The sequence below is a fragment of the Eurypyga helias genome, unplaced genomic scaffold (genome assembly GCF_000690775.1).
Source record: "Eurypyga helias isolate BGI_N326 unplaced genomic scaffold, ASM69077v1 scaffold6122, whole genome shotgun sequence".
NCBI classification, from domain to species: domain Eukaryota; kingdom Metazoa; phylum Chordata; class Aves; order Eurypygiformes; family Eurypygidae; genus Eurypyga; species Eurypyga helias.
The window spans coordinates 107,245-120,282 of record NW_010236591.1 but is presented as its reverse complement, the minus strand read 5'-3'; the positions used below and the strand labels follow the sequence as shown (position 1 = coordinate 120,282).

The 13,038-nt window shown below is 44.3% G+C and overlaps 1 protein-coding gene across 1 annotated transcript in view; it reads right to left on the bottom strand.

Annotated features, from left to right (window-relative positions):
- The window catches only part of CADPS (Ca++-dependent secretion activator), a gene marked incomplete at its 5' end in the record, with an annotated part of 133,733 nt that overhangs the window by 35,646 nt on the left and 85,049 nt on the right, over positions 1–13,038 (bottom strand). Inside the window, 3 exons of the mRNA XM_010147145.1 lie at positions 2,315–2,470; positions 5,716–5,862; positions 12,519–12,660. Coding sequence (XP_010145447.1) covers positions 2,315–2,470; positions 5,716–5,862; positions 12,519–12,660 — 445 coding nt within the window. The remainder of the gene's footprint in view (positions 1–2,314; positions 2,471–5,715; positions 5,863–12,518; positions 12,661–13,038) is intronic.

The following is a 13,038-nucleotide window of genomic DNA, read 5'->3' as shown; positions in this document are numbered from 1 at the left end:
TGCATGGGCACAGCCGTGCACGCGCTGCACGAGCCCGCGCCCCTCTGCTCTCTTGAGGCTTCACTGAGCTCAAACCTGACATCCCTGGCAGGTGCAAACTGCGTTACACCCAGAGCTGTGTTGGGCCAAAGACGGCAGGCTTTGATCCCGCGTGGTAATTTAAAATACCAAGGCATTGGTGACTCTTAACGTAGAGAACACTCGCGGAACGGTGGGCACTGCCTTGCCTTTCTTTGGAGCCCCTCTGCAGATTCCTGAGGTACTTCACTAATCTAATCTAACACAGAACAATTATCACATCAGACAGAATCTGCCAACAAATTAACATAGGAGCTTCAATTTAGAAATAACAAATAATATCAGCTGCAGCTCAGGAATAACTCTGATCTTGAAAGATCCCCCAAGGGTTATGCAAATGAAAACTCATTTACAAATGTGAAACTCCTGTTCTTGGGATGAGATCTGAGCTGGTACCTAGGTCCTCCTGCCTGGATTTATAAGCGAAACAGGCCTTCCGTGCAAGGGCTGCTTTCCTGACAGCACCGAAATACAACCGAGCGCGGAAGGCGGGGTGGCTCCCCCATGGTATTCAACAGTTCAGAGACAGACGCGAAGAAAAATGTTGTGTCAAACTGAAATTGCTAAAGAAACCTTAGCCAGGCCCTGTTTGCAGGTGATATAAATAGGGAAGGCAGCATATTGGTTTACATCAGCAGTGGCATTTGAACTGATTTAATTACCAGTGCCAGATTTAGCCTGGACTCGGGGACTAGAATCTTGATAATTACTGAAAGGACCCAAAGTGACTGGGATTTTCCATCTCCTCGCAGAGATGAGCATGTTCCTACTTACTTATGCTCGGAACCATTAAATATAGTCATACCATCTAGCTGGGCCAGGTTTTTACAGAGGGACAACATATCTGTAGAAAGGTTGAAGCAGTTGGGACCCCCCCACCCCCGGCTTTCAGGCACACAAGCTCTTCTTCTGATGTACCTGGAAATTGCTTATTTTTCCCAGTTATGTCAGGCAACCTAACCTGGTCTGATTTCTACAGACCATCGCAGCTACGACTGCACTGCAGGTGTAGCAAAGGTGCCTTGGTTCCAATTAAAAAAGAAGAGAGAAAATATGTGTTTTGCTGGTGGTGCTGGGGGCAGAGCAGAGCTCCCGTGCTGGGTTTGCTCCTCAGAGTAGTCTGACAACTGGACGACAACCGAAGCTCAGCGTTCGTGCCAAAGGACCACAGACAAGCTGCTGCAACACGGGGGGCTTGCTCAGTGCCAAAGACATCACGACCGTCTCACTGCACTTCAAACACACCAGGGTTTTTCCAGAGCAGCGCGAGAGCAAGCCTGGGGCTGCCTGCCTGCCAGCGGGCCAGTCCCCAGCCCACATCTCGGGGACTGAACATGCCTTCTCCTACGGTGACGTGGCACATCCAGACTGCGAGGAACGCGCGAACAATAAATGCCACGCTCACGCTTGCAGAGTGGCCAGGCAACTGTGACACAGAACAGCCACATCACACACTGCAGCTAATATTAGCATGTACCAGCTGTATTTGGCACCCATTTTTCCTTTGTTTTGTCTTTTTGACTATTCATTTCTGCACAATGGAACACAAAGTTAATTTCTTTCTCCTGCCTAATCACTCTGGATGCCAAATGGACATAAGTGACTGTGGAAAGGTTGGAAATTTAGCCTTAACATCTTGCTTTCAAAATGACATCTGCTTGTACGTTCAAAAGTTTTTCGAGGAAACCTCACTGTTTTGGAAGATCTGCAGGGGAGTATCCTGTAAAGCAGCTGATGATACAACAGCTTTCCCCAGTCGATGGCAGATGTGAAGCCTGTGTGCCAAGCTACACAGCATCCCCTTTCTGGGATCACTTTTTTGCTTGTTTTTGTGGTGTTGGTTTTTTTTTTTTTTTTTGGTGGGTGTTGGGATCTTACTTAGACCTATGCCTTTAGCACTCAACCCTGCCGACACCAAACTGCATTTACAAAGACTTGACCTCATGTGCGGCACCAAAAACAAGTAACATCCCATAAAGCTTTAAAGAACAGGTGATTTATTGCCTTATTTTGAATATGCACTCTCCAGAGTCTCAACAGAGAAGTGCTTGCTTGGGAATGTCCACAATTCATAGCGATGGGGTGGCTTTCCACCATGCCTGTGCTGGGCAGAGGTGAGCTGGGGTCACTAATAAAGGGAGGTTGAAGTGAAGCTTCATTGATAATAAGACAGAAAGAAAGGTGCATCCAGTGAGTTTCTACGAGAAACGTGACTAGCTTGCGCGCGGGCACGTACCTCTTCACGCAGGACTCGATCATGTCACTCGCCATAAGCTTCAAGCGTTGCTCCAAGTGTTTTCCAAACTCCTCCTCAGGCCAGTGCAAATCCCGAATGAAGGTCTGTAGGGCATCAAGTTTCCAGAACAGATCTTCCGAGGTGCCTGATCCATTGCTGGCAGGGCAAAATGAGAACAAAAGTCATAAGTGGCATCAAGCCCTTTGCAACCTGATGTGGAGACCATTCCTGCAACAAGTGTAGAGCAGACAGGAGTTTCATACACAGGACAACGCTGGCAATCTCCACCATCAGGATTTTGAGTTTTACCATACAGTTGCCTAATCTACCTTGCTGTCATAACCCACAAAACTTTCCAGACCAGATGAGTAAGACAACATTATGAGTTACACATATTAACAGGAAGAATGTGCGTATGGTAAAAATCAGCCTTAGTTAATAACCACATTAAGGTATGTGATTATTAAGAATTAAGGCTAGAAACTGTGGTAGAAAATCCTCCATCAGTAATAACTGCCATGCTGGACTGTATGCAGTTATTAAGATTTAGGGTTTCATGCAATTCTCCCCCCTCTGAGTTATACCTTGAGTTTGCCTTGTCCCCCTCACTGAGGCCCCTGTTTCCAGGTGAGGGACAGTGCTAACAAGTGGTGAGCGAGGACACGCTTTATCTCTTGAACAGCTGAAAAAAAATCGGGGTAAATCAATTGAGCTAAGGGCACTAGACATCTCATATCCAGGGGTTTGGGCAGGACTGACCGCTGCACCTTTTCGCAGATCTGCCTATTGCAAAGGCATCTGTAGGACAACGAATTTCCATTCTTTAAAAAAAAAATATTTTATTTTGCAACATCTTTGGCCTGTCACGAAACTCTCAATTTCTCTCCCAAGCGTATATTCTCGTACCCATACCCCTGCCCAGATGGAAGTCTTTGGTCCTGCAGCGTGTAGCTCCACCGGCTCTTTTCACAGTATAATTATATCTCAAACCTCCACTTACAGAATAAAAATACAGAACTGGATTGCGCTCTGTTTGTGCAGAGGAATTTATGCATCCATAACCCTTTTCTCTCCCTCTCTCCTTCTCCCTCACTTTTTTTTTTTTTTTGCAGAACAATTACCAAGGGAGCTTCAAGAGTTTCAACCCCCTCCTCGCATACCACTAATGCTAACACAGTAATTTATAAGATATTGAACACACCATGCATTACCACTTGTGCTGACATCATCTATAGAAACAGATGAGGGAGGGTGTTTCTATTGTGACAGATGCCAGCTGCATTGAGTTAATGCTAGAGGAGGTCGGAGCCAATGCACACACGGCTACTGCAAGGTGAGAACCAGAGTCCCAACATGCCAGAGGGGTCCTGTGCTAACAGAGCTCACGAGGGAAAGAATGAGTCGTCTTGGTTGTAGGAGAAACGGAGCTGACACTAAGCAACAGGTAACACGTCCTTGATGGAGGGGAAGGGTGAGTAGAAGGAAACCAGGGGGATGAAAAGATAAAGAATCAGGCATCTCCTTTAACCAGGGGACCCGTTTGTGCAACAGTCCCAAGTGCTCATCTACCGCCAGTTTTTAGTTTTGCTTGGTTCAAACCTGTGCTTGGGTATAAATAAGCTTTAACAGCCTAAGCCCAGTTTTGGAACTGCACGGATTTACATATTAAAGAATTAAATACGTACAACCCCAATAATTGGTATTTACTACAGCAACATTCTGACATCCATTTGGTTTCAAAATTTAAAAGTCTTATTCTTGGTCATTTTCTCACTTTTGATTAGGGCTCCACGCAAGTAGACAACACAGAATAATCATTTCCAAGATGCACGGTTAACATTTTGCCTGTGAGCACCACAATTACTCTGATCACGCAGGCAGCTTGCGACACACCACTGACGCTCCAGCGTTTTCAGGGGGATTATCCAATTTTCTGTCAAGACATGATTCTTATCTTTTCAAGGGCAATACCACAAAGCATGCACAGAGGAAGATTAAAACTTTCAAGTACTCTTTACAGACAACTGCCTAAGCTAGCCTTTAATACAGCTATCTTAGCATGAATATGAGTTGTATAGCTTTGAAACATAAATGACCGTGCTAATGTTTAAAAGGTTTTTTAGATCTATTAAACACACCAAACATCGGTGTTAGTTTTACTTGTGGCTCCTTACAGCTGCTCTGCAATACAGTCTGTCCAGGCCAAGGGCAGAGAGGCATTTTGGTGGACTCCAGGTGTAGATGTAATCGAGGGTGTTTCAGTAACAGTGACGGGGGTAGGTTTGGGGGGAGGCTTCTTCAGTTTTATCTTTTAGGTGAGAAGGTAGGGAAAAAGCAACACATCCGTGCAGTGCTGGCTGGGACCACCCCATGCCAACCCTAAACAACCCTCTAGGAATTTAAAAGGAGAACTGGCAAGGTCTCGGTTCCTGTGCTAGGATACACTGGGAGATGAGCCACCTCCAACACTCAGATTTGGGTTGAGCCCACTGTGCACCGCCCTCCACACTGCTTGGTGGCTGGGATTTTTAGGGGAAATCTGCTGTAAGAAGAGAACTTGCCTAATCGGTGCTGAGGATTTGGGGTACTACCCCGCCAAGCTCCACCCGTGCACCCTGGGATGCTCGGACAGCGAGCTGGGAGCACAGAGCACAAGGCTCCTATAGATTTTTTGACACCGTGCTCGATTTTCCAGGCTATAATCTAAAGCTCATGTTGAAAATCATAGAATCATGAAATGGTTTGGGTTGGAAGGGACCTTAAAGACCATCTAGTTCCAACCTCTGCCGGGGCAGGGACACCTTCCACTAGACCAGGTTGCTCCAAATGTCTTTCTTTAGTGGGTGACGGCATTGCTCGGCTGCAAGGAGGGCGATGGAGCTTTAAAGGCTCTCCCCAGCACGAATAAAAACGGTTGCAGGGTGTTCCTCGCTGTTCAACTGTTTCATCAAAATCAAGACAAAAATTATTATCTGGGAAATGCAGACCTCGCATTGAATAAAAATCACTTTTAGATCTACATCTGGTGCACAGAAATGGGTTGAGTGGCACTGCAATCGGTTCATCTCGTCGGGACAGAACGCTTTGCTGAGACACATAATGCCGCGTTCCAGGTTCCGTGGCTCGTATGTTGTTCAGACCATGTCCCATTGTTGACAGCTATTTTGTAAAGCAAGATACTTGCTCAAACTCTCAGTGGGAGTGAGACAAATTTTCAAAATTTATACAAAAAACACCCTCAAAATACACATGCCAAAAATGCACTAGTGTCTCATTCAGAAAACGTCTAATTAACTGTATCACTCTTTAAAGTTTCATATAATGCACAGAAACAAACAATACATATCCATGCCAAGATTACTTTAAATTTAAATGAGATCTAATTTGAACTGAATACACACTCAGAATCATAAATAGCAGCCATCCATGACGGTGCAGAAAAGCTAGGCATTTGTGGGATGCCTAGTGGGATGTTAACTGGTAGATTTGGTACTTTAGGGAGATTCACATTTGGTAGATTCACATTGGGCAGATTACTTGTTAAACTCCTGTGGAAGAAACAGACAGAAAGAAAAAAATACCATAACAGTGACAATGCAGATGTAGCAGAAGCACGCGACACTCATAAACAAATCTGCAAAGTTCACAGCACGACGACAGTTAAGAAACTAAAGCAAAACATTTCGGGCGGAAGCATGAGTATGGAAGCTTTATAGTGTACTGGGTTTGGAACCTGCAATAAAAAGCAAGTTACTGAAACCCCCCAAAAAACCCCAAAAACAGAATGAAAAGGAGAGTCACAAAGTAGCAAACACCCACAGAAAATAACTCCACCTTCAAGTCCTGATACCATTTCAAGATGCGGAGAGCCGCCTTTCCTCGGGAAAATCTCTCCCGTACGGAAGCGAGCCTCAGCTCTGACACACTCAGTTAGGCTGGGTGAAAGAACTAAACTAAGAGACCTACTAGAGAATTGCGATTCAAAATAATAAACAGAGAGTTTATTATTTTCCAGCCCTGCAGAAGTAAGAGTTTTTCTTGCCACAAATTCAGGAGTCGGGATTTCACTCCAAAACCTGTTTATTTTGTGCTCTGCAAATAACGAAGACGTGCTAATCTGGAGCAACTAAACGGTGAACCACAAGGTTCTTCCTCAGTGAAGACTCGCGTCCTGAGCCTGCCCCCGCATTCCTGGGTGCGGAGAAAATGTGTCCCGCAGGTTGCCCAGCTCCACATGTGCACTTGAATGAACTGCACTTAATAAATCCAGGACTGGTACATGGATGTTTCTTGGCTGGAAACGGGCCACGGGGTGATTAAGACATTCAAAGGTTAATTTATCAAGCAAGTATGCTCGGGCATCATGCCTTCCGAAAATACTTTCAGACATGCAACTGTGATACAAATAGAAATCTTGGAGAAGTGGGCCAGCGTATTAATTTAATGCAACATACCCTCCAGAAACAACAGGCGGTGTAAGAGCCCCGTGTGCCCTTTATCTGCAGAACACCCTGCTGTATTTTAGTGTGCTGGGTCTCCAGGCGTTGTAATCGGTCTGTTTTAATGAGCACCTTATCAGAGTTAATTTTTATGCAAAATAAAAAATGTCATGGGATTTGGGAATCAGAAGCCAGTTTCAGAAGTGTATCTTGTTTCTGCCTTAACCCAGTAATAGTGTATGGCACACTGGGACACAGCGCACAGGTGGTTTTACAGTCCCATTTGAGGAACAAAACCAGACGCTTTGACACCGTTTTCACCGGATCATTATTTGGGCCCAATGAAGATGGAATCAGGACTTCAGGATTTCAGCTTCAGCCTGCACTGCTGAAGCTACCAAAACCTTTTCTATGATGTGCTTGGATGCAGCTTCAGGGTTCGAACCTCCCTGCTCTCAGTGACCAGACCAGGACATGCCTCCTTAGGAGGTGTCTCCCATTCTTCTGGGTTAGATTAGCTGCACTACAGGCAACATTATCTGCACCCTTGGAAGACAATGAGATGATACTGTGTCTTTCGAGGCATATTAAAATCTTAGCAGCTTCTTTGAGTCATTATTTTGAACTCTGTTTGTTGCTGCAGGTTTTATACATCAAAACCCAAAGTAATGGATTTGAGCTGGTTATACTGAATAAATGTTTCCTAACTCAACAGAAGATTTGAACCGTATCTCTGCAAGAGCTCGGCTTGTCACGGTGGCAAGTTTTGGGGAATAAACTTTATCCTCCTCGCTGGGGAGGAAAACCACAATACAAAGTCTTTTTCTAGTGGGAAAAAAGAAAAAGTATGTTCTTGTTTTCTTTTGTTTCTATGATTCTTAGTAGGTTTGGCTTCATGCTACCTGCTTGTTCTCTTCGTTAGGTGGTGAGCAGATATGGGAATTTACTAATGTAACAAAGCTGCCCATTGTTTCCATTCATACTGTATCTGCTCTTAGGATGACATGATTATTGAATGAGACACAACTCCATAGTGATTGAGAGCGTGCTAGATCTTCAGAGATGGTAGTGCATGTGGTTAGATACTGACATGGAATAAATAAAGAAATAGCAAGAGGTGGACAACATATAAATGTATAAGGAAAAGCAACTTAAATAACTTAGCCAGATGGTAAATACATAAATCAGAGGACCTTTGGTTTTAATATTAAAATTCAAGAAGTGACAGTGTTATATTAATAAAAACACTGTATTAATAAAATATGACTTTTAGAGTAAACAGTATACTATATTCACACGGAAACATATTTCTTTTATACAACACATTATTTTGCTGATGCAAGGATATGTTGCAAGAATAAGTTAGTACTCTTAAAACAAAACAGCAAAATAATGGGGTATATTAACATACAGTAACTAATTTACAAAAATATTCTCCTGAACTGACGTGCACAGTTTTGCAGGTTCAACCAATCTAATTATCTGGCTAACAGTTGCAGTGAGACCTGTAAAAAATGATTAATATTACCAACAAATGTTGCAGCCTGCAGTTGCTCAGACCATAAAGCTACAGGTCCAAGATGAGAAACTGTTTCCAGAAGCCAGCCATGCCTATTTAATATAGATGGCTAAATATAACCTCAGCCATCAGGCAGGGAATGTGGGCATTTGCATCAACACGATGAGGGCTGTCTGATTTGAGACGACTCAGCTTCAGGACTGGATCCTGATACGTTTGATCAAAGATGCACGTTCTGGAGCTGTACTGCTCATGTTCTCAGCTTCTGATTCAGCCCGGTTTGTGTCTGGTAGCTGTGCAGGCTTTCACCTGTGCTGTCTGCTGGGAAATGCTCCGTGCAGACTGGCAACATACCCCTGGGCAACACAGAATGGTTTGGGTTGGACGGGACCTTAAAGATCATCTAGTCCCAACCCCCTGAAATGTCCCAGTGCTCGCCCTGCACTGTAGCACCCATCGCAGACAAGTCCAATCGCACTGGGGCTGCTCCAGCACTAAAGGAGGGCAGAAAAATCATATTTTTACTGAGTTCGGCATAGACCTAAGCGAGAACCTTGTCCATACTTAACCGCTCGGTTCCTATGGGATGCCTGAAATGATTTAGTGATGGAAGACGCAAACTCCTGTCTCTTCCATCACTATAAATGCTTACAGCCTCACTGCCTAGGCTGAGCAAATGCTCAAGAGCAAATTTTTTTCACAAAAGCCTTGATGTGAAGCAAAGAGCTTGATAGTGAAGTAGGTAGTCAAATCTGTGCTCTTCCTCTGACTGACACCCAGAATAGTAACAAAAACACTCATTTGCCCTACAACGGTGCTTCTTTTAAAGGGAAACATTTTTCACTATCATTCTGTAGTACTACAACCTTATAAATTGATTAGTGTAATCACACATCTTACATTTATATCAATGATACATTTATAGTTTGCAAAGGGTTAGTGAGCAATTAATTGATGCTAAAGCCGGGACTACAGTGCGGCAGAGACAGAGTAACGCCCTGGTCAAGCGATTGAAACTGGTCGTCACTGCACCTGCTTTAGCATCTGCTCAGAAAGGTTTTCCAACACAGACGCACACACAGAGACACACACACACACGTACGTGTCTGCTGGCTGCAAGATAAATCCTCTGAGAAGCCAGCATGAAAAAAAAAGCCCCCATTGCAAACCCTACTTTTCCAAGACCTCTCAAACTCACCAGAGAACAGACCTACTCTGTATCCTCCGTATTTGGATGACTGTGCGAAGGACAAGCGTTCCACATTTCTCTGCGTGGATTCATACAAGCACACCAGCTGCTCTAGCTATAGGGCACGGACCCCCTGCAAATTCAGCAGCTCTGCAGAGGCAGATTACATAGCCCTCATGAGCACAGTACATCGATGCTTTTTCCCCCCGTGTTTTCAATACTTAACAGTATCTCTCTCACTGTTTGTGATTTCTATACCTAACTCCTCATAGCATAAGGTGCAGAGTATTCAGCAATGAAAATAGAAGAAATACATGCTTGCAAACTGCCATCTGGTCAGGTTATGGAGGGCTACGTATTTCAGCCTTGATTGCAAGCACGAGTGCAGAGAAACCCTTTCAAAGACTCTCTGTTGTGGAATAATTTCTTGGTTAAGAGGAGATAATGAGATTTCCTCCTCAAAATTCACTGAAGCGATCCAAAGCAGGACCACAGTGAGCTTGGTGGGACAGAGAGCCATGATGATGTACCTTTTCTGGCCAACATGAAGGCCTGTCTTCAAAGCAGAGAAAAGCCACGAAAAAACATACTGCAGTGTTCCCAGTTCCCAGAAAGCTGTCTGGAAGGACATGACTTGGGAGGAAATTGGCTGGTCCAAAGTATTTGAGAATCAATGGCTAAAATCTCAACTGTGCAGCTGTATGGACATGTGGGGGGAGAAGGCAGTAGATATGGGTTCAAAGCAGAGAAAAGCCACGAAAAACATACTGCAGTGTTCCCAATTCCCAGAAAGCTATCTGGAAGGCCATGACTTCCAGAAATTGGCTGGTCCGAAGCATTTGAGAATCAATGGCCAAAAACTCAGCTGTGCAGCTGTATGGACATATGGGGGGAGAAGGCAGTAGATACAGACGGGCAAATCAAAAAAAGTAAGTCTCTGACCTGAGTTTTTCTGCAAATTCACTGTGTATCAGTCAAAGAGGAGCAGGAGATCTGCCCAGGAGGAAAAAGATGAAGATGCCTTTACAATTAGTGCTGAACAGCGCATCTAGACTGTTGTAAGATCCTAGGAACGACACCCCTCTTTTCCCTTATGCCCTATGTGCCATTCACTGATATGCTCTTCCACATGGCCTTAAGGCAGCGTTCGGTTTGTGTGCGAGACAAGAACAAAATACCAACTAGTGGAAAAAAAACCCCAGAGTGCACCTTTGCACCAGACCGACACAAGCTCCTTGTGAAAAGCACCCACTTTCCTGCTAGAAGGAATCTTTTAAATGCCCAAGTCTGTAAGACAGATAGTCCATCCAGGGCTTTCGCTTGAAACTGCAGCGCTCAAAGCTCCCTGTAACTAAAATTCCAGAAGGGAATAACTATTACAAGAGAACTAAGCAAATATCTTTTGAAACTATCAAAGATAACTTGAAAATGATAGATAACGGCACACCCAGGGACAGGCAAGTACCGCAGCCAAGTACTTCTGTAGTTAAGCCACTAAAGTCATTAAAAGGTCAAAATGATGTCAGCTTCTGACAAAAGAAAACAGCCGAACGTATTGCTTATTGACTGCTGGACAGAGGGTTAACCGCCTGTTTCATAACGACAAGGAAATACAAACATATTCACTACTAAAGCAGAGCTTTGAAACTCAATGCTAACTTCGTAGTGCAGTTCTGCTTGAAGGAGTGGCTGTAAAAATGGCATTCTCCTACTCGAAAGATCTATTTCTTGTATGTTTTCTGGGTCACATCTGCTTATTTGAAACAAGATTTTTTAGGTTTTTTAATCCTGTTAGCCTGCAGACCAAAGACAGCAAATGGAAAGTGAGAGAGGCTCCTGAATGCCAGCCACTTAACCCCACTCAAAACAGAGGGGATGATCAGGCGTCAAGAAAAGGCCTGAGATTTGGCAGGCAGAATCCTTACGGATGCTGAAGATGCACAAGAAAGAAAGGAAAAAACCTGGGCTCTCAGACTCCAGGTTGCATATGGGAGGCTGGCTGCCGAACAAAATCTCTTCTCCTTGTAAACGGAACATATTTGGTGTGAAAAGCCCTGAAAGACCACACGTTCTTTTATACGGCAACCCCCGAGAGCGCAGTGCCACTTAACTTTGCCTAGAGAACCACAAAAAAAGCTGGCAAAATACTCTCTCCAGAGGTCACCTGGTGCCAATCCCCCGTGTGAGACTAATGCCTTTTGCAAAGGGTCGATCGTTCTCTTTTAATACCTTTATTAGAAGGAAAAGTCAGTTCTTTTCCTTCGCAGGATCTGACTTGGCTTTTTAGAGCAAGCATGACAGGGTTCAGCAATGCTTCAAAACCTGTGAAATCACAACAGCGATCCAAAGCACATGCCACAGTTTTATCATTCACCAGCTCTCGAGTTCAATTTGGGTTTCTCTCAGGCTACTCATTTCTTGCTGGTAAATTCCTATTCTCCAAACTGAATAACTGATTCTGCTTGAAACATCCCGCCCGTGTATCACTGTGGTTTCTGCATGCCTAATCCTACAGGACAGGGAGCTGGGACCTGGCAGAGCTGCCCTGGGACACGGGGACGAGTGCGGCCATCAGCCACGGGGCTGATGCGAGAGGCACAACGCTGCACCACCCCTCCACGGGCGGGTGGAAAAAATGAGGATTGGGAAGAATTACTACAGCAGTGACTCACAGGTTATAGGGCTGGACCGAACACAGTGAAGCAAGGTTTTTTGTTCTGGAAAGGAGCTATTTGAGTTCAAAAGCAGCATTGGAAAAGGCCTGTTAGAACGGGATCGAAAAAGCCATGCCAGCTAAGAAGGTTTTCACATTTTCATGCTTCCATGTCCAAAGGCACACAGTTCAAACTGAGGCAGCAATGCATTTCAAAAAGCAAAATACCATTTCCCTCATTAACTTGAAGACCCTGAAGAGACCTGGCCTTCTGTTTTTACCATTACACTAGAAAATCTAAAGCACTTTCTGCACGTCCATTCTAACGTTTGCTAATTCATCTCTGTACGAATCTCCATCCATTTGCACCCAAATTGCGATTGTATCAAAGGAGGTTTCCTTACTTTACTGGCTCCCATGACTCCCGCTCAAAGCCCCTGTGAATTGACTGTGCAATTGAGGACTCCATCAGATCGACATATCTAACAACAAGTGGAGCAAACAGGTCTTGGAGGTGTTTGTGGAATTTTCCATTGCACAAATTATCTAGAATAGATAAATAAAAGTATAGTAAGACACTAGTGTTACTGAAAGCTCTGTAACAAACCACAGCGTGGCACTTCATTACACAACGAATTTGTCAGCGAACAGGAAGAAACTTCAAGAACATAACAGGAGCTGGCATAAGGCACCAATGTATGGCTTCTTACTCCAAACAAATAAACAGACAACGAATCTTCTATTCATGTCAAACTTACAAATACATCATTACTTCCTGCGAATAAAACGGATGTAAGAAACGCAGCGTGGCAAACATCATGGCTTTAGCAGGTAGAAGAATCATTTCTTCTTTGGTTACTCATGACCACGATGCTGGATATTGCTGAGGATGAGTCCCTGGCTGTTTTACGAGGATGTAGCAAA